This window comes from Schistocerca cancellata, chromosome 10 (assembly GCF_023864275.1).
Source record: "Schistocerca cancellata isolate TAMUIC-IGC-003103 chromosome 10, iqSchCanc2.1, whole genome shotgun sequence".
NCBI lineage: Eukaryota > Metazoa > Arthropoda > Insecta > Orthoptera > Acrididae > Schistocerca > Schistocerca cancellata.
The window spans coordinates 69,623,698-69,648,999 of record NC_064635.1 but is presented as its reverse complement, the minus strand read 5'-3'; the positions used below and the strand labels follow the sequence as shown (position 1 = coordinate 69,648,999).

The 25,302-nt window shown below is 40.7% G+C and overlaps 1 protein-coding gene across 1 annotated transcript in view; it reads left to right on the top strand.

The window, feature by feature from the left end:
• The window catches only part of LOC126106118 (thyroid adenoma-associated protein homolog), a 230,947-nt gene that overhangs the window by 168,295 nt on the left and 37,350 nt on the right, over positions 1-25,302 (top strand). The window contains 1 exon segment of the mRNA XM_049912364.1: positions 6,180-6,534. Within this exon segment, the coding sequence (XP_049768321.1) occupies positions 6,180-6,534 (355 nt within the window).

Below are 25,302 nucleotides of genomic sequence, written 5' to 3'. Positions count from 1 at the left end.
TACTATTTTAAGCGTCTCATTTCCTAATCTAATTCCCTCACATCACCCGACTTAATTCAATTACATTCCATTATCCTCGCTTTGCTTTAGTTGATGTTCATCTTATATCCTCCTTTCAAGACACTGTCCATTCTGTTCAACTGCTCTTCCAAGTCCTTTGCTGTCTCTGACAGAATTACAATGTCATCGGCGAACCTCAACATTTTTATTTCTTCTCCATGGATTTTAATACCTACTCCGAATTTTTCTTTTGTTTCCTTTACTGCTTGCTCAATATACAGATTGAATAACATTGGGGACAGGCTACAACCCTGTCTCACTCCCTTCCCAACCGCTGCTTCCCTTTCATGCCCCTCGACTCTTATAACTGCCATCTGGTTACTGTACAAATTGTAAATAGCCTTTCGCTCCCTGTATTTTACCCCTGCCATCTTTAGAATTTGAAAGAGAGTATTCCAGTCAACATTGTCGAAAGCTTTCTCTAAGTCTACAAATGCTGGAAACATAGGTTTGCCTTTCCTTAATTTATTTTCTAAGATAAGTCATAGGGTCAGTATTGCCTCACGTGTTCCAACATTTCTGCGGAATACAAACTGATCTTCCCCGAGGTCGGCTTCTACCAGTTTTTCCATTTGTCTGTAAAGAATTCGCGTTAGTATTTTGCAGCAGTGACTTATTAAACTGATAGTTTGGTAATTTTCACATCTGTCAACACCTGCTTACTTTGGGATTGGAATTATTATATTCTTCTTGAAGTCTGAGGGTATTTCACCTGTCTCATACATCTTGCTCACCAGATGGTAGAGTTTTGACAGGACTGGCTCTCCCAAGTCCGTCAGTAGTTCCAACGGAATGTTGTCTACTCCCGGGGCCTTGTTTCGACTCAGGTCTTTCAGTGCTCTGTCAAACTCTGCACACAGTATCGTGTCTCCCATTTCATCTTCATCTACATCCTCTTCAATTTCCATAATATTGTCCTCAAGTACATCACCCTTGTATAGACCCTCCATATAGTCCTTCCACCTTTTTGCTTTCCCTTCTTTGCTTAGAACTGGGTTTCCATCTGAGCTCTGTATATTCATACAAGTGGCTCTCTTTTCTCCAAAGGTCTCTTTAATTTTCCTGTAGGCAGTATCTATCTTACCCCTAGTGAGATAAGCCTCTACATCCTTATATTTGTCCTCTAGCCATGCCTGCTTAGCCATTTTGCACTTCCTATCAATCTCATTTTTGAGACGTTTGTATTCCTTTTTGCTTGCTTTATTTACTGTGTTTTTATATTTTCTCCTTTCATCAATTAAATTCAATATTTCTTCTGTTACCCAAGGATTTCTACTAGTCCTTGTCTTTTTACCTACTTGATCCTCTGCTGCCTTCACTACTTCATCCCTCAGAGCTACCCATTCTTCTTCTACTGTATTTATTTCCCCCATTCCTGTCAATTGTTCCCTTATGCTCTCCCTGAAACTCTGTACAACCTCTGGTTCTTTCAGTTTATCCAGGTCCCATCTCCTTAAATTGCCACCTTTTTGCAGTTTCTTCAATTTTAATCTACAGTTCATAACCAATAGATTGTGGTCAGAGTCCACATCTGCCCCTGGAAATGTCTTACAATTTAAAACCTGGTTCCTAAATCTCTGTCTTACCATTATATAATCTATCTGATACCTTCTAGTATACAACCTTCTTTTATGATTCTTGAACCAAGTGTTAGCTATGATTAAGTTATGCTTTGTGCAAATTCTACCAGACGGCTTCCTCTTTCATTTCTCTCCCCCAATCCATATTCACCCACTATGTTTCCTTCTCTCCCTTTTCCTACTCTCGAATTCCAGTCACCCGTGACTATTAAATTTTTGTCTCCCTTCACTACCTGAATAATTTCTTTTATCTCATCATACATTTCATCAATTTCTTCATCATCTGCAGACCCAGTACTACTGTAGTAGGCAAGGGCTTCGTGTCTATCTTGGCCACAATAATGTGTTCATTATGCTGTTTGTAGTAGCTTACCCACACTCCTATTTTTTTATTCATTATTAAACCTACTCCTGCATTATCCCTATTTGATTTTGTATTTATAACTCTGTATTCACCTGACCAAAAGTCTTGTTCCTCCTGCCACCGAACTTCACTAATTCCCACTATATCTAACTTTAACCTATCCATTTCCCTTTTTAAATTTTCTAACCTACCTGCCCGATTAAGGGATCTGACATTCCACGCTCCGATCCGCAGAATGCCAGTTTTCTTTCTCCTGATAATGACGTCCTCATGAGTAGTCCCCGCCCGGAGATCTGAATGGGGGACTATTTTACCTCCGGAATATTTTACGCAAGAGGACACCATCATCATTTAACCATACAGTAAAGCTGCATGCCCTCGGGAAAAATTACATCTGTAGTTTCCCCTTGCTTTCAGCTGTTCACGGTACCAGCACAGCAAGGCCGTTTTGGTTAGTGTTACAAGGCCAGATCAGTCAATCATCCAGACTGTTGCCCCTGCAACTACTGAAAAGGCTACTGCCCCTCTTCAGGAACCACACGTTTGTCTGGCCTCTCAACAGATACCCCTCCATTGTGGTTGCACCTACGGTACGGCCATCTGTATCGCTGAAGCACGCAAGCCTCGAAAATGGCAAAACCAGATTTTAGCCTTTTTTGCGCCATAGGCTGCATTAATCTAAATAACTACCATAGCAACTGGCTGAAATTGTAATTGTACACTCTTGAAACATTTATGTAGAAATGCTATTTCTCTGTTTTCAAAAATCTTTATCCCTTATCAAGATAACCCCAAAAACCATGGATTTTTGTGTACCGAAAGTACCAGTTGTGAGTATGGCCACTACTGTCGTTTCTATTAAAGGCAAATCATCGAAATTTTTACTGAGGCATAAACGTAGTTTCAGCTGATATAGTGAACACATGGCAAAGGTTCTGGAGTCACGCAAGGGCCACCGAATTATGCATAGAGTCAGCAACTTTTATTTATTTATTTAATACCAATAAAACACTGACTCTGTCTTTGTATAATGGGCACTTCCCACCTATATGTGCTGTCTTGACCTGGAAATTATTCGATAGCACCGCTTTGTGGCATAAGTATGTTAAAATAATTTTTTGTATCTCACAAAATTCTTTGTACTTGCAAATCAAAAGCATTTTTTGGTCTTCTGTAGGTGTAGCCTAAACAAGTTGTACATTTTTATGTAAAGTGAACTTGAGTGGATGGGAAATGATTTTGTATTAACCTTACATTATGCCTACTTACTTGTTGTTTGTGTGTGTCATAGTATGTAAATGTGTCTCAGTATATAAATAAGCTGCCAAAACGTAACTAACCTACAGAATTTGTTTTATATAGGCAGCACACCCTGCTGTAACAGGGAAAATAAGGGAACCAGCTGAAAAATGCTCCTGTCAGAGCACAAAAAAGGCGAATATGCTCCTCTGTAAAAGACTCCAACAGAAGAGTGGGGAACCAGTTGTCTCATTCTGCTGTCCTCACCAAAAATTTTGGCATGCGAACATGTTCACACTTTTTTATGCTGAAAGAGAGTAGCAGAGAGGCAGTGACGGGGGAAGCGAAAGAGAGGGGAGATGGTGATGATGGGAGAGAGAAAGTGGCAGTGAGAGAGAAAGCGAGATGAATGGGGGCCAAAGAGAGATGAGAATAGTGATGTTCAGTGGGAGACAGTGGCAGTAAAACAGAAAGAGGGGTGGATGGAGATAGTAGCAGTGGTAGCAAAAGAGAGAGGAGACAATGGAAATGGAAGAGAGAGATGGTGGAGCCCATACATAGGATTGGGTTTCTGGCCACATCCCACCCCCACCTCAGCCGAGCAGATTTTGACACAAAAGAATTTGTAGTATGTATTTCATTCCATCATTAGCTGGTTGATACACCAACTAGTTTTCGTGGTTATAATAAAAATAAAACAGTCATAGTTGCAAAGCTATTTTTATTTCATAATGTATTTCACCATTGGTAGGCATCATGAGACTATGTAAAACTGTCAAATGCAGTACACTGTACAGCTGCCAAAGCTTTATGTCAGTCACATACACATAAAAGCCTCAGGATGAAAATTAACTTTGCAACCATAACTGTTTGATCTTTAATATAACAAAAGACTTTGCCCACATTCTCCCATCACCTGTACACACGTGTTAGAGTTTCCCGGAGTAAGGATCAAAATCCCGAGCAAACCATCCCCAAGGACATGTGTTGAGAGGAGACAATGATGGTTGAAGGGAAAGATGAAAGACTGTAAGTGAGAAAAAAAGAGATGGTGGCATCGATTGGGGTGGGGGTGGGGGGGGGGGGGACAAAGACAATGGCAGTGGGATAGAGAGACTGTGAAAGTGCAGAGGAGGAGACATCGGTAAGGAAGAGATAGAGAAAGGGGAAAAGACAGTGACAGCAGGACAGACAGATAGGAAAAGTGCTAATGAGAAAAAAAGGAGACAGTAGGAGAGACACAAGCATAGATGGCAGCAGTGAGAGGGATGTCCAGAATTTGAGAGAGGGAGTAAAACAATTTAGTGTTTTCTATGTTAAAAGAGAGAGAATATGTTTGCATGCCAAAATTTTTGGCGAGGAAGGTGGAATGATAATTGAGGCAGCTTGTTCCCCACTTTTCAGCAGTCTCTTCGAGCATATTCACCTTTTTGTGCTCTGACTGGAACATTTTTCAGCTGGTGGTATTTACACCGTAGAAAATTGAAATTTGTTCGTGTATTTCAGTTGAGAACTTTGTTTGATTTCACTCAACTAATATTGTTCTTCAAAACTCACAGTGCCTTCACAGCCAGCAGCCAGCATGTGAAAATGCATATTGGTGAGCCAACGGAAATGGTCTCTTCCACAGGACAACAGCCAGGGAGTAATCATCCAAAAGAGTGCAGCATCAGAACCGCTCAATACAAATGGAAACCCGAGAATATTTTATGGAATGTTACCACTGTGAAATTCTGTAGTCTTACATTGTGCTGAAAATGGGTGAGAAGGAACAGCAGAACACCTGAGTAAAGTAGACACACGTGAGGGCAACACCAACGCAGTTTACGACATGACGGTGTCCGGAAAGTGGGTCCACTGTTTCCTGCACTTGAGATTAAATTAACTCAAAGGAATTGACAAAAATACTGTAAGACTGGACTCGAAAAAAGCAAAGCCTTTTGAAGTGTAGATCAAGAGATATGACTTGAGAGATGGAAATTAATGACTTGGGAGATGGAAATTGAAACAGAAATTGGCAGGTGAATTCTAGATAGACTGAGACTGGAGATGTGAGCTTATACTGAAATTAGCCATGCTAATTTGAAAGGGTTAGGTGTATTACGAGAGCAGGTCCTGCCTGTTTGTACAAAATGTGGATTCGTCTTTAACTTTTGTTGTTCTGTCATCCTCAGCTGTGCGTAATATTAAGTTGATGATTTTTATGTCACACCCATCTATGTGCAACTTAATAAACCCAATTTTATAATGCCACAGAAGTTTCTACTTTAACTTTTGAAAGGCGTCAGTGGCAAAGTTTGTAACTGCTGCTCTACATGCGTGCTTCGTTTGCTGGTTTTAAGGCTGTTTTTCTGCTCCCTGTCTTGCAGCATGCTGCGACAGGGAAATTTTGAAAGACTGGAAGCAGAACAGCAGTCTCAAAACCAACAAATGGAGCACACAGATCAGCATAACCTGACAATTATCAGTATAGACTCTTTTGGAGTAAGATTTTTGTTTTCCAAAAATGGGTGGTAACTGGCTCCGCATTTATTTATTTATTTATTTATTTATTTATTTTATTCCCCTGCCTTCTGCAAACAGGCCAAATTTGTACCATCAGAAACCAAAGGATGACACCCACATACTGTGGTTTCCTCAAAGAATGTTCGGAGGCCAGTTTTGGCAGCAGTCTCAAGAAGCTTCAGTGGAAGTCCTGGCAATTGTTGCTGGCTCACAAGCAGAGGCGAGACATTTCACATTGATACTTGTTTGTTTGTTCCCATTGTTTTCCAGGGACACTTGTCTGCCATGTTTTGGTGGCCTTATCTAGTAACAGATTGAAAAGGATTGGAGGCACCCCACCAGCCCTCACTCAGCCACTGCCAGTCATAAATACTTTTTTGACTTTTACCAGTTTGCAACTGAGAACTGTGACCTGTGCATTAACCCCCCAGCTCGCCTACCTTGTCTCGGCGACTCCTGCAGAGCTGGCATCCGAGGACGGCTTTGCCGGCCGGCTGACAAGTCGGCTGCGCTCCACGGAACCGACGCGTGCGCCTTGTCTCTGCCCGACCGCCGACTCGGCGCGTCTCGCCCTCATGCAGGCCGCAGTGTCCCGGGTCAGCACAAGTGTCGACGCATGTTTCCGCTCAGATCTGCGCCGAGAGCTGTCTGTTGCACTGGGACTCGAACGCGACCGCGAGGAGCGTGTGGATGGCAGTGGGCGGGACGATGAGGATCTGCCCTCTTGGTCGCCAGGTGTGCCACAGTACGAGAAGGCAGCCACCAGTCTACTGCTGTACCTCTCCGGTAGGAAGCAAAGTTTCTCACTATACACTTACCAAGCTCTGTTTATCTTTAACTCCTCATATTTACATTTACATCTATGTCTACGTGGCTACTCAACAAATCACACTTAAGTGCCTGATGGAGGATTCATCGAACCACTGTCACAATAATTCTCTGTTATTCTACTCTCCAACAACGCACGGAAAAGATGAACACCTATGTCCTTCTGTGTGAGCTCTCATTTCTCTCATTTTATTACGATGATTGTTTTCCGCTGTGTAGTTCGGTGTCAACAAAATAATTTCGCATCCGGAGGAGAAAGTTGGTGACTGACATCTCATGAGAAGATCCCGAAGCAATGTAAAACACTTTTGTTTTAATGATTTGCACCCCAAATTCTGTATCTTGTCAATGACACACTCTCCCCTATTTATCAATAATAAAAAACATACTTCCATTCTTTGAACTTTCTCGATGTACTCTGTTAATCCTAAAGGTTCCCACACTGCGCAGAAGCACTCCAAAAGAGGACAGACAAGCATATTGTAGGCAGTCTCTTTAGTAGATGTGTTGCATCTTGTAAGTGCTATTGTAATAAAATACAACCTTTGTTTCACCTTCCTCACACCATTTTCTACGTGTTCTTACAAATTTAAATTGTTTTTATTTGTTATGAGACATGGTTCATAAGCCTTCTGGAAATCTAGAAATATGGAATGAATTTGAAATCCCTTCTCAATAGCACTCTGCACTTTGTGTGAGCAAAGAGCTTGTTGTGTTTCGCAAGAACAATGTTTGCTAAATCCATGTTCACTGTGTGTCAATAGACCATTGTCTTCAGTGTAATTCCTGATGTTCAGACACAATATATTTTCCAAAATCCAGCTGCATGTTGACATTAATGATTTGGGCCCATAATGTAGGGGATTACTCCTATTGTCCTTCATTGGTGTGACATGTGCAACTTTCCAGTCTTCAGGTATGGATCTTTCATTGAGTGAGCAGTTGCATATGATTGTTAAGTATGGCATTATTACATCAGCATACTCTGAAAGGAACCTAATTGGTATACAGTGTAGACCAAAAGACTTTCTTTTATTAAGTGATTTAAGTTGCTTCACTACTCTCGGAGGATATCTACTTCTAAGTTCCTCAAGTTGGCAGCTCTTCTTGACTCAAATTCTGGAATAGTTACTTTGTCTTGTTTGGTAAAGGATTTCTTAAGGTTATGCTTAGTAGCTCTGCTTTAGCAGCACTGTCATCTATAATATTTCTATTGCTTGCCACTAGCATACTTTATGTACATCCAGAGTCTCTTTGGATTTTGTGTCAGGTTTTGAGACAAAGTTTTGTTGTGGAAACTATTATAAGCAAATTTTCAAGTTTCTGCAAAAGATCGCTAGTATTGGGGATTTTGTGTTTCTTAAAATTGACATGCTTTTCTTCGTTGTTTCTGCACCAATGTTCTGACCTGTTTTGTGTACCATGGGGGATCAGCTCCGTCGCTTGTTAATTTATTTGGTATAAATCTCTCAATTACTATCTATACTATTTCTTTGAATTCAAGCCACATATGGTCTATCCTTACATTGTTAATTTGGAAGGAGCAGAGATTGTCGTTCAGGAAGGCATCAAGCAAATTTTTATCTGCTTTTTTGAATAGATATATTTTTCATTTATTTTTGGTGGGTTTGGAAGTTACGGTATTCGGTCTTGCTGTGACAACCTTGTGTTCACTAATCCCTGTATTCACCTTACAATTAGCTGAGGATTATTTGTTGCTACTAAGATGTCAAGTGTGTTTTCATAACTGTTTACTTATCAAGTGGACCCATGAACAATTGTAGGTCTGCAGCCTGTATGAATTTTTAAAGAGTGTCGTATTTCACTCGTGGGTGTACTAGTTTTTATTCTGCTATTGCAGAATACTCTTACGTATTTTGGATTGCTTTAAAAGCATTACTTTATTAGTTTTCATTACAGCAAAACTAAATGGCACAGAGTATGACAATATTGTGCATCTTTTTAGTTGGAAAGCACCTGAGAATAACTTATCAACAATATAAGGGCCTAACATTTGCAGTTATGTAAGAGAGGATCTGAGAGACACCTAAGCAACTATCGTGGAACCTGATCCTGTTGCAGGTTGGCTGTCAAACAGTTTGCAGGGGCATTTCTCATGATTATTGACCAAATTTAAAATTTCAAAATAGTGTGGTGATCTATTCATTGAGACCTTATGCTAAAAGTTTAACCCAACAGGGCAAGAATACCTGTGGATTTGTCTTGAGTCGGTGTAATTGATGGCATGCAAATGCCCAAACATTATTTGTCCAGTATTTGAGAATCAGAGCACTTAAGACTTCCAGCAAACTTTATACATAATTTCAAATAGTTACAAACATTTTCGCTGACACCCCACACAAAATGATGAAAGGATTAAAGTTTACTGCTCACTACATTTCAGGTGTTCATGCAGTAAAACAGCAGCATCGGGCATCATCTTTCAATTTCTTATTTCTGTATGACTAGCTGTATTCACAACACAATTTGCAGACAGTGTCCATATATACTCGGAGCACTGAATGTACCTGCAGAATTACATCATTGTACGATATAAAGTTCACAAGTTGCGTGAAAAACTAGCTTTTGTGTAAAATGGAACGCAGATTACGCAGACTATTCATCCAGAGTTTGATAATGAGAGCACTTCATGACTTCCAACAAACCTTAAGGATATTTTCAAAGCTTTCTTATGTTTTTTCTCACTGGTGCTTAAAGTGAAATATTTAATGTGTTAATTAATTTGTAATAAGGTGTTTGAAGCCATTTTATATGTGGGTGTTTGATTCTTTATGGAATTGGGGGTTTACTGTATGTTTCTAAACTGTATGGTTGATATACAGTGTTGCCTAGTGTTGCCTGTATCTTCTTACATATGTCAGGTCTTACAGAGCAGTGAATTAGCATCTAAATCTACATAGATACCCTGCAGTCCTTCTTACAGTGCATGGCAGAGGGTACCTCTACAATTACTATAATTTCCTTTCCTGTTCCACTTGCAAATAGAGAGAAGGAAAAATGACTGTCAGTATGCTTCTGTATGAGCCCAAATTTCTCCTATCTTATCTTTGTGGTCCGTAGGTGCAATGTATGTTGGAGGCAGTAGAATCATTCTACTGGTTCCCTAAATTTTCTCAATAGTGTTCCTCAAAAAGAATGTTACCTTTCGTGAAGCATGTCCATAACACTTGCATGTTGTTCAATCCTACCAGTAACAAATCTAGCACCTTGCAAATCTAGCACACTGGCTCAGAATCACTTTGATGTCTTCCTTTAATGCGACCTGGTAGAGATCCCAGATACTCAAACAATACTCAAGAATAGGTCGCACTAGCATCCTATATGCAGTCTCCTGTACAGATGAACCACACTTTCCTAGAATTCTCCCAATAAACCAAAGTCAATCATTCACCTTCCCTAGCTCAATCCTCACACACTCATTCCATTTCATATCACTTTGCAACACTACGCCCAGATATTTAAACAACATAACTCTGTCGAGCAGCACACTACTAATGCTCTGTCCGAACATTGCGGTTTGTTTTCCCTACTCATGCACATTAACTTGCTTTTTTCTACATTAAGCGCTATCTGACATTCATCACACCAACTAGAAATTTTGTCTGAGTGTTCAAGTATCCTCCTTCAGTCACTCATCTTTGCCACCGTACCGTGTGCACAGCATCATCATCAAACAACGCAGATTGCTACCCACCTTGTCTGCCAAATCGTTTATGTATATGAAGAATAATAGCAGTCCTATCTCACTTCTCTGGGGCACTTCTGACAGTATCCTTGTATTGATGAACACTTGCTGTCGAGGGCAACATACTAGATTCTATAACTTAAGAAGTCTTTGAACCACTCTCATATATGTGAACCAGTTCGCTATGCTCATATCTTCTTTAACAGCATGCAATGGGGCACCGTGTCAGATGCTTTTGGGAAATCTAAAAATAAAGTTCATAGTATATCGTGAGGAAAGGGCAAGCTGGGTTTTGCACAAGCAATGCTTTCTAAAACCATGCTGATCCATGATCATAATATCCTCAGTCTCAAGAAAATGTATTATATTCAAACTGAGAATATGTTCAAGGACTGTGCAGCAAATCGGTGTTAGGGATGTAATTTTGGGGGTCCGTTTACCAGTCACTTTGGGAATTTGCTGTGTATGAGAGATTCATGATAAATGCAAGCTAGGTACTGGACCAATACTATAGAATACTCTTTGAAAAACAATTTTACGTTTGTACGATTCTCCTGTGTGAATGATTTCTTGAATGTGAAATTTGAAACTTCGTCTTTCATTTTGCTATCTTCAACTGCCACACCAGACTGGTCAACAAGTGACTGGATAGAAGCCTTAGACCAACTTAGCAGTTTTACAGGGTGATTATAATTAAAGTTAAACTTTCAAACCACTGTAGAAATAACACCACTGGTCAGAATGATGTCAAATTGCAATGGAATATTATCGGATAAGAGGGAAAATGTATGGCAGAAACAGGACAAATAGTTACAAAGTGTAGCAGTAGATGGCGCTATAAGCATCATAATTTAATAGTGGTCAATTAAAATGACAAATGAATCATACAAAAATGCCTAAGGTGTACATTTGACGTTAAACAAACTGTACCACTCAGTGTGTGTGGGTTGGGTGTACAGGTGTGATACTGTTTGTTACATAAGCCCATCCACCAAGGCAGGGTCATATCACATTGCATGATGCTCAGTAGCATTAAGAAAGTAGCTTTATATTGATTGGTTGTGTTGTGTACTGGCAAGGGTAAGGCCTTCACACGTTGAAGGACGTTGGTTCAAATCATTCCAGGTACTTAAAATTTTTCTTTATTTTTAAATTTTTATCAAAACTACTTTGATCATTATTTTTATTCAGTTAATTGGTTTAAAGGTAATTTTTTATTCCGTTTCCTTTGTCACATCATTTTGATCATCATATCAACTTCTTTGTTTGCTCTCATTTTTCTTTCTGTCATTCTTTTTCCACTTGAAACCTTTGTTCATGTGATTTTAATTAATTTTATGTTTTAATTTCTATTTAATTTCTTTCTATTTTTTCATCCATTCTATTGCATTCATTATTTCTATTCTTCATTTTGCGTAAATTTTGTTTAGCTTATAATCCCTTCTTTCATACACATCTTCATGTTTGTCGGTAATGTAATAGGAACTTAAGTTATGTTTTAAATGTTTATATGTCACTTACCATTTAAAAAATGCGTATCTTGTAATGTAAAATTCATTTTTGACGCAATTGCAAAGCCCAGATAAATACACTCCTGGAAATGGAAAAAAGAACACATTGACACCGGTGTGTCAGACCCACCATACTTGCTCCGGACACTGCAAGAGGGCTGTACAAGCAATGATCACACGCACGGCACAGCGGACACACCAGGAACCGCGGTGTTGGCCGTCGAATGGCACTAGCTGCGCAGCATTTGTGCACCGCCGCCGTCAGTGTCAGCCAGTTTGCCGTGGCATACGGAGCTCCATCGCAGTCTTTAACACTGGTAGCATGCCGCGACAGCGTGGACGTGAACCGTATGTGCAGTTGACGGACTTTGAGCGAGGGCGTATAGTGGGCATGCGGGAGGCCGGATGGATGTACCGCCGAATTGCTCAACACATGGGGCGTGAGGTCTCCACAGTAAATCGATGTTGTCGCCAGTGGTCGGCGGAAGGTGCACGTGCCCGTCGACCTGGGACCGGACCGCAGCGACGCACGGATGCACGCCAAGACCGTAGGATCCTACGCAGTGCCGTAGGGGACCGCACCGCCACTTCCCAGCAAATTAGGGACACTGTTGCTCCTGGGGTATCGGCGAGGACCATTCGCAACCGTCTCCATGAAGCTGGGCTACGGTCCCGCACACCGTTAGGCCGTCTTCCGCTCACGCCCCAACATCGTGCAGCCCGCCTCCAGTGGTGTCGCGACAGGCGTGAATGGAGGGACGAATGGAGACGTGTCGTCTTCAGTGATGAGAGTCGCTTCTGCCTTGGTGCCAATGATGGTCGTATGCGTGTTTGGCGCCGTGCAGGTGAGCGCCACAATCAGGACTGCATACGACCGAGGCACCCAAGCCCAACACCCGGCATCATGGTGTGGGGAGCGATCTCCTACATTGGCCGTACACCACTGGTGATCGTCGAGGGGACACTGAATAGTGCACGGTACATCCAAACCGTCATCGAACCCATCGTTCTACCATTCCTAGACCGGCAAGGGAACTTGCTGTTCCAACAGGACAATGCACGTCCGCATGTATCCCGTGCCACCCAACATGCTCTAGAAGGTGTAAGTCAACTACCCTGGCCAGCAAGATCTCCGGATCTGTCCCCCATTGAGCATGTTTGGGACTGGATGAAGCGTCGTCTCACGCGGTCTGCACGTCCAGCACGAACGCTGGTCCAACTGAGGCGCCAGGTGGAAATGGCATGGAAAGCCGTTCCACAGGACTACATCCAGCATCTCTACGATCGTCTCCATGGGAGAAAAGCAGCCTGCATTGCTGCGAAAGGTGGATATACACTGTACTAGTGCCGACATTGTGCATGCTCTGTTGCCTGTGTCTATGTGCCTGTGGTTCTGTCAGTGTGATCATGTGATGTATCTGACCCCAGGAATGTGTCAATAAAGTTTCCCCTTCCTGGGACAATGAATTCACGGTGTTCTTATTTCAATTTCCAGGAGTGTAGATTATTTTGTCTCTTGTTTTTTAACCAATGGATCAGCATTGTCAAATATTTAAATATTGTAATAGATTAATATAATTGAATTCACATTACCAAAAATTCTCGGCTTTGTCAAATATTTAAATATCATAATAGAGAAATATAATTGAATTCACATTCCCAAAAATTCTGAGTGGAAAAAAATGATATAAAGAAAAAAAGAGAACAAATGAAAAAGATCATATAATGATTAAAATGATGTGACAAAGGAATAGGAATAAAAAAAATCACATTTAAGTGATAAAGATTTTTTTTAAAAAGTTTATAGTGCCTGATGAGATTTAAACCCACAACATTCTGCACATGAAGGCAGTGCTCTATCTATTACACCACACAATCAATCAACAAAGTACTACTCTCTTAACATTACTGAGCATCACTGTAAAATTCTGATTCCCCTACCCTGCTCCCGATTACTCGCAACTGAGGGTCCACCAGGGTGAATGGCTGCAGGGTTTGGTACCTGGGATCTTAACCTACACGAACATATGGATGGTTTCAAAAAGTCAATTCCATTTCTGGGGGCCTCTCTTTGAAGGCATTATTAACATAAACAAGCCCTTCTGAAATAGGACACAGTGGACCAGTTGGTTGTGTTGCTTTAATTTTTTTATATGTCTTGTTCTGTAAGGCCAGATTGAGGAGCAAGTCTCCATGGTCATGGAACAAGTCAGTACATGAAATTATAATGGAATAGTAATAATAGATAAAATGAAACATATATTGATTGTATGCAGATGTTTAAATAAACATAATCAACAACGTAACACAGGAACTAGCTTATTTTTTAATTTTTCCATGATTTCCTCGGCAGAAAACAAGGAGTGTGCCATGAGGAAACTCTTCAGTTTAGATTTGAAGGGCATAGATTACTGCAAAGTTTTTTGAATTCTTGTGGCAGCTTATTGAAAATGGATGCAGCAAAATACTGCACACCTTTCTGCACAAGAGTGAAGGAGGAGCGTTCCAAATGCAGATTGGATGTTTGCCTAGTATTAACTGAGTGAAAGGTGCTAACTTGTGGGAATAAGCTGACATCAAAGAAAATATGTGTTGAAAGGCCAGTGTCAGAATTCCGGAACTACTGGACAGGGTGTCCCCAAAAGGTTCGCAAACTTACACCACGTATTGCTCGAACCGTCCATTTCTGAGCTAAACTTCCCTTTTTGAATGAGAAGAGTTACCCCCAAAAATAATACCATAGGTCATAAAGCGAATGAAAATAAACAAAGTAGATTGCTTTTCATGTTGAACTATCGCTTATTTCAGCAACTATTCTGGTGATAAATAAAGCAGTATTTAGTTTTTGAACAAACTCCTGAGCACGCCCACAACTATCACAGTTCAAACTGTTTATCCTCCCAGACCTCTCCTCAGCAGTAGGCATAAGAGAAGCACTAATATGTTGTAGACAAACAGGAGATCAGAACATAGCAGCTGCATCAGATTCCAAAAGTGTTATTCGACTTATCGAATTCCCAGAATGGAACTACGACATAGATTGATTAGTGAAGTTTGCAGTAATGTCAGAATTTCATATTACTCATCAGTTCCGAAATCAGGCCTCAATCTGTGGATAAAAGAGAAAATTAATATCTGTTGTAAAGAGTACTGAGATTTATCTATATCTATTAAGGGGTTTGCTATGCATTGATACAAAAGACTGTTCCACGTAAACCTCGGTTCGATGATTAAAAGTTCTCTAGGGAATTAATGATGAGTGTTAATCAGGTGTGTTTTAATCGTGGATACTTACCACTACATAATCATACACGAATATTGAATCCTCCTTATTGTGATTGTGAAATATCTCATATGCTGATCAAATCGTTTTTTCTTCACTTGTGCTCACACAGTGTTCGTAGACTGGTTTTAATGGAAAATTTGCTAAAAGCTGGTGTACATCCACATGGTGATTTTCTCAGCATCCTTTAAGGCAACTCCACCCATATACATAGACAATATGCAAATTTTTGACATCTTCTCAAATAACAGTATAACTGTTATTGGGAACACACAGGCATTTTGTTTTCAGGAAATCGCGAGGGTTCATTCAGTTACAAATTACCTCAGTGCTGATCTTCTGCTCTGAGCTGTCAACTCATTAATAAACTCTTACTATGTCTGTGAAAGGATTCAACTTACATCAAAACCGAAACTCATCAATTCTATTTGTATGAGGGCTTTTATTATGCCTTTGATTACAAGTGTGATGAGAAATTAATCAGTTATGTACATCTTGTTTGAACAAACTCCAAACTTCCAAAGCAGAAAAAGTAGTATCTGCATCAGTATTTGCACTGTTAATCTTCTGGATATTAGTACTCCATGACATCTTGTTCCATGCAGAAGATTCTTTGCGCCGCCAACCGTTCTGCACGGCATGATGCCAATCACCCCTTTACACGAAACAAAAGCCACTTGTTACCAAATCTTCCCACAAAATAATTCAACTTTTAAGGAGAGTTAGAACAGAAAAAAAAATTTTTTTCACATTTTCGGATTTTTATCTCATTATAAAATTTGCAATTTTCTGAATAATATGATGTTTATATCACGTATAATTTTTACATGCATTACTTCAAGACCTAATGAAATCGTTAATTTTTTTATATAGAAGGCTATGGACTGCTGTGTTACGAAGATTAAATTACATGTTCGTATTGGTAGCACCATCAAAAACAGTATCGTATCATTTCATAGTATAAAGACCCATTGTATGTCGAAGTGCTAACATTATTCCTAGGAAAAGTGATGAATAGATTGGTAAAGCTCTCAAAAAGTAAAGTATTGCGCCAAAACAAAGTGTTTTTAAGAAACATAGGTTTCATGGTAATAGATTTTCAAATAAAGGGAAACATTGGTTCCAACATGTGGCATATAAAGTTACAGACAATGAAATACAGGTATACATGGTCAGACTCAAAATCACAATGAATCATTTGATAATCTTATATGGACTCACTTACCAATAAATGTTTTTGTTGGAATGAAGACACTAAGGGGGGGGGGGGGGGGGGGTGTCAATGATACCCAGGAGTGACCTAAAGAGAAATGAGGAGTACATCAAATTAGTCCTTTTCATTTTTTAATTTTTTTTTTGCAGGGGAAATAACATAAACTGCTACATATTACAAAGACAATATACACTCCCGGAAATTGAAATAAGAACACCGTGAATTCATTGTCCTAGGAAGGGGAAACTTTATTGACACATTCCTGGGGTCAGATACATCACATGATCACACTGACAGAACCACAGGCACATAGACACAGGCAACAGAGCATGCACAATGTCGGCACTAGTACAGTGTATATCCACCTTTCGCAGCAATGCAGGCTGCTATTCTCCCATGGAGACGATCGTAGAGATGCTGGATGTAGTCCTGTGGAATGGCTTGCCATGCCATTTCCACCAGGCGCCTCAGTTGGACCAGCGTTCGTGTTGGACGTGCAGACCGCGTGAGACAACGCTTCATCCAGTCCCAAACATGCTCAATGGGGGACAGATCCGGAGATCTTGCTGGGCAGGGTAGTTGACTTACACCTTCTAGAGCACGTTGGGTGGCACGGGATACATGCGGACGTGCATTGTCCTGTTGGAACAGCAAGTTCCCTTGCCGGTCTAGGAATGGTAGAACAATGGGTTCGATGACTGTTTGGATGTACCGTGCACTATTCAGTGTCCCCTCGACGATCACCAGTGGTGTACGGCCAGTGTAGGAGATCGCTCCCCACACCATGATGCCGGGTGTTGGCCCTGTGTGCCTCGGTCGTATGCAGTCCTGATTGTGGCGCTCACCTGCACGGCGCCAAACACGCATACGACCATCATTGGCACCAAGGCAGAAGCAACTCTCATCGCTGAAGACGACACGTCTCCATTTGTCCCTCCATTCACGCCTGTCGCGACACCACTGGAGGCGGGCTGCACGATGTTGGGGCGTGAGCGGAAGACGGCCTAACGGTGTGCGGGACCGTAGCCCAGCTTCATGGAGACGGTTGCGAATGGTCCTCGCCGATACCCCAGGAGCAACAGTGTCCCTAATTTGCTGGGAAGTGGTGGTGCGGTCCCCTACGGCACTGCGTAGGATCCTACGGTCTTGGCGTGCATCCGTGCGTCGCCGAGGTCCGGTCCCAGGTCGACGGGCACGTGCACCTTCCGCCGACCACTGGCGACAACATCGATGTACTGTGGAGACCTCACGCCCCACGTGTTGAGCAATTCGGCGGTACGTCCACCCGGCCTCCCGCATGCCCACTATACGCCCTCGCTCAAAGTCCGTCAACTGCACATACGGTTCACGTCCATGCTGTCGCGGCATGCTACCAGTGTTAAAGACTGCGATGGAGCTCCGTATGCCACGGCAAACTGGCTGACACTGACGGCGGCGGTGCACAAATGCTGCACAGCTAGCGCCATTCGACGGCCAACACCGCGGTTCCTGGTGTGTCCGCTGTGCCGTGCGTGTGATCATTGCTTGTACAGCCCTCTCGCAGTGTCCGGAGCAAGTATGGTGGGTCTGACTCACCGGTGTCAATGTGTTCTTTTTTCCATTTCCAGGAGTGTATATACAGATGCAAAAGATTTAAAAATCTGTCTTTCTCCAGTACAGTGTGTACTCAGATGATATCGGACCCTGACCACTATGAAAGTCTGTAAATGTTATTGAACAGCCGAACACACAAAACTGGAACTCCAGAGAGGAGATGCTTGGCAGTAGCGTAATTGTTCGTGGCAGTCCGCTCGTGCCATGTGGCGGCTGTAAGAAATGCGCCAGCATAACTGGCAGTGCACATATTTGAAAGTGCAGCGACCAGATAATGGCCAATATTGCACTCCTATCCACAGTGATATTCTACCACCCACCAAACTCGCACTGTATCCTTGTCCACCCTAACTCCACCCCTGCTCCCAACCCCTTGCCTCATGGCTCATATCTCTGTAGTAGGCCTAGATCCAATATCTGTCCCATACATCTTCTCACTACCACCTACTCCAGTCCTGTCAGAGGCATCTCTTACCCCATCAAAGATAGGGCCACATGTGAAAGCAACCATAAGATCTACCAACAAAGCTGCAACCACTGTGTGATTTTCTACTAACAAGCTGTCTGGCTGTGACCGAGAGACAGTTGGACCACCCAGTTCCTGAATGTGCTGCTCAACATGATGTGCACACTTTAATGGCTGTTTCACCGTGTGTGCCATATGGTCCTTCTTATTGACACCACCTTTTCTGAATTACGCAGATGGGAACTGTCCCTACAATATATCCTCCATTTCCATAACCCCTGGCCTCAACCTTCGCTAGTTGTTGTCCTCCACCTATCTGTACTCTTCCCTGCTCCCAGTCCAGCACTACACGTTCCTCCTATCCCACTGACACATCTGCTAGTCTTTTCCCCTCAATTATCTCTTTTCTCTCCCTCTCCCTTTCCTCCTCCCCCGTTCCCCCACCCCCTCCCGCCACAGCCCTGTGACTCTGCACCTAGAGCCCAAACAGAATAACGTGGCTGGTAGATGCACAACTGGCAGGTCACACGTGTGGAGAGCAGTAGTGGTGGGGGCTATGGCAGGTGCTATAGGGGAAATCCCGAGCACTGTAGGGGAAGTGCCGTTCTAAACTGAAATTTACACTCACATTTTTTGTAAATATTAAGTGGAGGCCCACCACACCCATACTTGTATGGTGTCCATTCAGGAAGATCTATCGCCTGTGGCTTGGTTAATATCTAAAAAGAATTAACTGAATATGCAACAAAACAGTGATTTAGTTTTGCCTGACTTGTTAACCATTTGCAGCTTTCAGAGGAGCGTCACGAGTAGCGAGTGTAGAATAAAACCTACACATTTATTTTGTTACCATGTTAAAATTTTCTTCTTTTGCCAAAAGACAGTGGAATTTACTCAGTGTCATCTCACTAACACATGGAGACCCTGTTACGAGAGAATTCTGAAACAGTTTATTAAGTGAGGAACAGGAAATGTTAGGTAGCTTATGAAAAAGCACATCCTCAGTACAAAAATTAACATATAAAATCTTCACTTATATTGTTCCAAAACCCATAGCGTTTTTTGTTTTACCAGATGTCAATGGGCCTTAAAAATTACATTCTTCCATTGAAAAATTTGTTGTTAGTGGAATAACACAGTAGATAATGACGTTCTGCATAATAACGTTGCGGTAAAGTATTCTCCTCTTACGCATGCTATCTCTTGCAACAATCTCATTTCGATATCTCAAACTGTTTATGGAATATTAGGACTGTGGTGTATATTTCACTCTGGTGTTACCACTGGCTCGTGTGATAGCAAGTGAGTGTGCTACACCAGATCAACTTTCTTGAGCTTGGTAACATATAGAGACCTCCACCCAAGTCTAAAGAAAAATACAATGATAGCTAAAATTCATACACAGCAACATATTATGTAATATGCACCAATGCAGAATCATAGTGACTCCTATTCTTCATTCCAAACTTTTTCAAATTTCGCGCAGTGTCTTACATGCAAATATCAGTAACTATGACCATTAACAAAATCATGGGTACATCAAAATGAAGGTGACATGGGAAGCTATAACTAACACAAAAATGATATGTTTTTCTGTATGGTTTCTGTAAAATTGTATGAGAAAAATTTCAGGACATACACCTCGATTCTGTCCTCATCGACTGGCGAGAAGGGGATGAACATTTGTCGGCCTCCCCTTCTGAACAAACGAATAAACTCAACCAGTGCGTGGGATGAAAAGTGGTCACTGCGCTTGGGCCACCGTATTCGGCATTTACCCTAGCAGCCCCCACCATGTCCCTACACACTTCCCCTACCCCTACTCCTAGCCTGCCATCCCTCCCCCTCCTCACACCATTCTGCCTTCTTACACCTACTGCCCACCCAGCAGATTGATGCTCACATCAGATGCAGCCAGTCGGACCTCAGTACGTGGAGACAGTGGTCATTTGTGTGTGAGCTGTGCTTGTGTGAATGTGTTTGTGTGTGTGTGTGTGGGGGGGGGGAGGGGGGTTCTATATCAGAAGAAGGGCTTTGTCCTAAAGCTTTAATATTTTAGCAGCCCTGAACCTGTGACTGTGCTTGCCTGTGGCTCAGAACCACCTCTTCACGGTGAGTAGCAATCTATCCTTTCCATATTGTTGTTATTTGTATTCTGGACTTTCCACTGTTAGATATTTTAAAAATTTGAATAGTCAAAGCACAAAAATAAAATTTTAAGGAAAGTCTGTATTTTTAAAATTATTGTTTTATTTTTTGCAGCATATGCTAAAAATACTACAACTTGTTGTCTTGCCATCATTATGTGTTTTGTGTTACATTTAATATTCAGAGTTTGTCATTTTTCATTTCCTTGCAGAACCTTTATTTTTACTGGCTGTCTTCAGTATTTAGCGGTAGTCAGCCGTTGCACTTTGATTCCATTTTCCCTGGTACCTCTTCTCTATCTCTCTTATGTCCTGATGAAAGCATTCTGCCTTCTATTTACTCTTATGTAGAAATAGTCAATCTTTGGAGGAGTGGGAATTGATGTGACAACCCAACTTAATGAAATTTTCCAACTTGTTCTCGCCAGTGTTCGTAATTTGGAAGCATTTTAGTCTCAAATATGTGATTCGTCATCAGTTTGTGTATTTAGGTCCAAGAAAAATTCCAGCTTTCATGTTCTCTTGACTGACAAAGGGGGATATTACAGAAAGGTTGTGGAAGCATGAACCATTTTGCAGAAGAGCCCTTACAAACACTCATTGTATTCACAGCAGCAGAATTGAACAGATATGCCAGCAGCAGTAGCAGTTTCTATTGAAACAAATGACTTAGTTCGGATTTTGTTCTCAAATGCTTCTGCAAAGAAGTGACTAATAACTGTGCGTTTTACTATGTTGGCTAATGATACTAATGTACTGTAAGTTTTTGCATAAATTTTAGTGAATTTTTATTTAGTAATCTGAATTGGGAATGTAGTAAAAACCAGAAGTAGCAAAACAGTAGCACTTATATTGCATCCAGCAACCACTCGAGTTAATGTTATATTCCTTCTGGGATAGGCAAACATCATAAAGGTGGATAGGTACTGGACCTGTTGTGTACTGGTGGAGGAGTTAGCCACATCCTGTAAACATCTGGGTGCTGTGTTGGGCACAGTTGACAAGCTTCACCTCGCTACCTCTGATTGGGGTGATGTCGGTGGTTTAAAAAAGATGCAGGTCATTCTCGTTTTTGAAAGGTCGACAAACAGAAATACGGGCCTATTCTCTGACATGAGGCAGGTGTAGAACTTTGAAACATATTTCCAAATTATTACATTAAGTTGCCATAAATAATGATCATGTGACGTCTGTCCACGAGACTCAGAAAGAAGTAGATACTGGCATCCAGGTTGATGTTGTGTTCCTCACTTCCAAAGGTGTTCGATACAATCCTGAGTGTATGGAATATTGGGCTATGTGACTGAACTGAAGATTTTCTAGCAAACAGAACACAGCATGTCATTCTCAATGGAGACAAATATTCTGACATAAAAATAACTTTGAGCATGACTCAAGAAAGTTCTGTAGGACCATTACTTTTCACAGCACATGTAAATGACCTAATGGACAACATACTATGTCCAGCGAGGCTTTTGGCGGATGATGCTGTCGTATACAGAGGAGCCGCAATGCTAGGAAATTGAAGCAAAATTCAGAAAGACGAGTGGAGAATTGACTCTCATTGCAGGGGTCGATATTAAAAAGTGCTATGTTTTGCCCATAAATAAGCAGGAAGATCCATTGTTGTATGACTACACGATTGCAGAACAATCATTGGAAGCTGGCAAATCCACTAAATGTGTAGGAGTATGCATACAAAGCAGTTTAAAGTGGAACAGTGACAAAAAGTAATTGGAGGTAAGGCAGCTGCCAGACTGAGATTCACTGAAACAACACTCGGAAAGTGTACTCCATTCACAAAGAAGGAAGCTTACAAACCGTCATTTGACTAATACTTGAATATTGTTTGCTAGTCGAGAATCCATACCAGATGTGATCAATAGAGAAAATAGAGAAGGTCCCGAGAAGAGCATTGCATTTCATTACAGGTTTATTCAGTAAGCAGAAAAGCGCCACAGAGATGTTAGAGCAACTCTGGTGGTCGGACTGCAAGAGAGGAGTTCTTTATCGCAGTGTGTTTTACTGCTAAAATTCTGAGAGGCTACTTTCCTGGAGGAGTTGGCAAATATTTTGCTTCCTGATAATGTCTTGCAAAAACAGTGTCAAGGTTAAATTGGAGGGATTTGATCCCATCTGGAGGCTTACCAACAGTTGAGGAGAGGAAATGGAAAACATTCTTAGTGCCAAATTTGGCATTTGCTAGAAATATATATAAAAAAAACAATGTATCTCTTTTTGTACATAACTGATTTGTCTCCAAAAAATTGAGAAATTATTCTGATACCATACAGTTATGTTACTCACACCATCACCACAATAAATAGACAAATTAGAAAATAAATAGTTTATTAAGAACTTTCTAAGTTCCATACAAGATGTCTGACTGGTTCTAGGCACCAATAAGAAAGTTTTTACTGGTTGATTCTTGCAAACAAGAAAAAAGCAACCAGCCCCTGGTAATAATACTATTTATTTACGCAAATAATCCCATCCCTGTTACAAACCAATAGGTTCATCTTCAGGTGGCCGTTTATGTTTATATTACATTTTTGTTGCTTACATCAATTGTTGCAAGAAAACAGTCAGCAGCTAGTGCAGACCACAGTAAATGTAATATAAACACAAATACCCATCAGAAGATGAACCTGTCAGTTCAAGGGTGGTTAACGGTGCTATTTGTGTAAATAGATAGCATTATTAACAGTGACTGTTTGCTGATTCCTTTTTTGCAAAAATCTGCTTGTAGTTTTACATAGCTCTGGAGTCAGACATGTCAGTATTTGACACATTAGCAGGAGCAAGTTTCTGTTTCAAGTGCCAGTAATACTGAGGCAGTAATAAAAGTACAGAAATACTGCATCGTGTTTTTAACTAGTAGATCTATAATCAACAAAATACGCTTCCCACATCTTTGAAATTGTGGAACTCCAGAGGGAAGCGCAGCCTGGCACAATGACAATTTGCCATCTACAAATGCATGTTTGAAACGCTTTCCCCGTGGTTTGGCACCTGGACCAAGTCCAGGGACATGAATCAGTATACCACGGACACAACAGCACCGAGAACACTGTTTTTGAAAAATAGCACTTGGAAAATTCTCCATTTCCACTCTACAGTGTTTCTTCCCCCAAAACTGAACAAGTATAGAGGGGAAGTGATAGGGGTATACAAGTACTTCTTGCCACAAACTGTAGATGTAGATGTAGGTGCTTCATGAAGCCCAGTTTGATATATAGTGGTGGGAGCAATTTTTATTTTTTTCCCTACAAGTGTTGAAGCAAGATATCTTTAGTCACAGAAGTAAAATATCTTTGATCTCGCCAAATGTGTACACTTTATTGTTTTTGTTTTGCCTGACTACAACACTCGTAAGAAGGAGACATTTTCGTGTACCTAGCTTGCTGTTCTTACAAATTTCCTGTAATTAAAAAGAAAGTAAACTGTATTCAATTATGAAAAAAAAACTGTATGTGATAGAAGAAAACTAAATAGTTTTGAAATAAACATAGAAAAGTTGACTAAGAAGTTTACTTATTTTCAGATTCTGATATCATTCAGACTGCTATACTCACATTTAACTTTCCATCTGCTACAGCATTTTTTTTTTTTTTTTTGGTTTATTTGTTAAGCTTTGCAAGATCATCAAAGTGTATTATTTATATATTAAAAAGAACAATATTCTGTCAGTGGCAAATTATAATTATTTTTACTAGCTTTAAATCATTTGTTGTTCACAGAATTGCTTTAGTGTTATCAGTGACTGAGATAGTGTTCAACTTCAGAAATTGTTTAAATTTTTTATGGTCATTGGTAGATTCAGCATAGGTGTATTAATCCTTGTTTAATTCTAATAAAATTTCTAATATTTGAATATTTGTCAGATGTTTCCATAATATGCCAACATATCTTATTTCCTTTTGTGACTTTATAAATATTTTATTATTTCACTGTTTGTGTTTTACACTGCTTGAAGAAAACAGATTAACCTGACAAAGTAAATTTTTTGCACTATGTGATGATCAAACAGTGAACGAAGGGGATGGGAACAAAATGACAGTATGTCCTTGTGACCACTGGCCATGAGTTAAATGTGATGCTCTGACTGGCACAGCAGTGGTCCACTCCCAACAAAGTGTGCTAATCCCTTTTCCTCTGATCCCTCACTTATTCAGCATAATTACATATTAGAATGGAAAATTATTGTACAGTTTCCTCGAAGCATATATAAATATCACTGACTGCGAGATTACATTCTGTATTACGTATCATCCTTGGTGTCAGTAAAAAGTTACACTTTTCTGTTGTTGTGTTTAAAAGATAAGAGAGATTTTCTTTTGTTGCAAATAACTATATAAAATTTCCTTCATGGTAGAAAACTTGTGAAGTGTTTTGCAGTTACCATTGTAATAATGATCAAAATCCCAGTTAAAAGTCTCCAACGTGTCTTTTGAGGTTGCACAAACAACATAGCTTCAGCTGTCATGTACGTGGTCTGCTACTCTTCATATTTTTTCATATAGATGTCAAGTTGCAGTCTAAATCAATTCCACTTTCAGAAACTTAATGGGCATGATAATTATACTAGTTGGAAGTCCTCAGTACAAGCATATTTAGAATGTGATTAACTCTTGGACTGTGTGTGGTAGCAACACTAATCAAAAGAAAGAATTCAGGACAAGATTGAAGCTGGTTTTATTATGCGTCCAATCAGTTACAAGAACTGACAAGATTCGTCTACAGCTAAGGATTTTTGGGAGAAACTGAAGCAAGTTTTCGATGACAGTGGTTTAAACAGAGGGGTGGC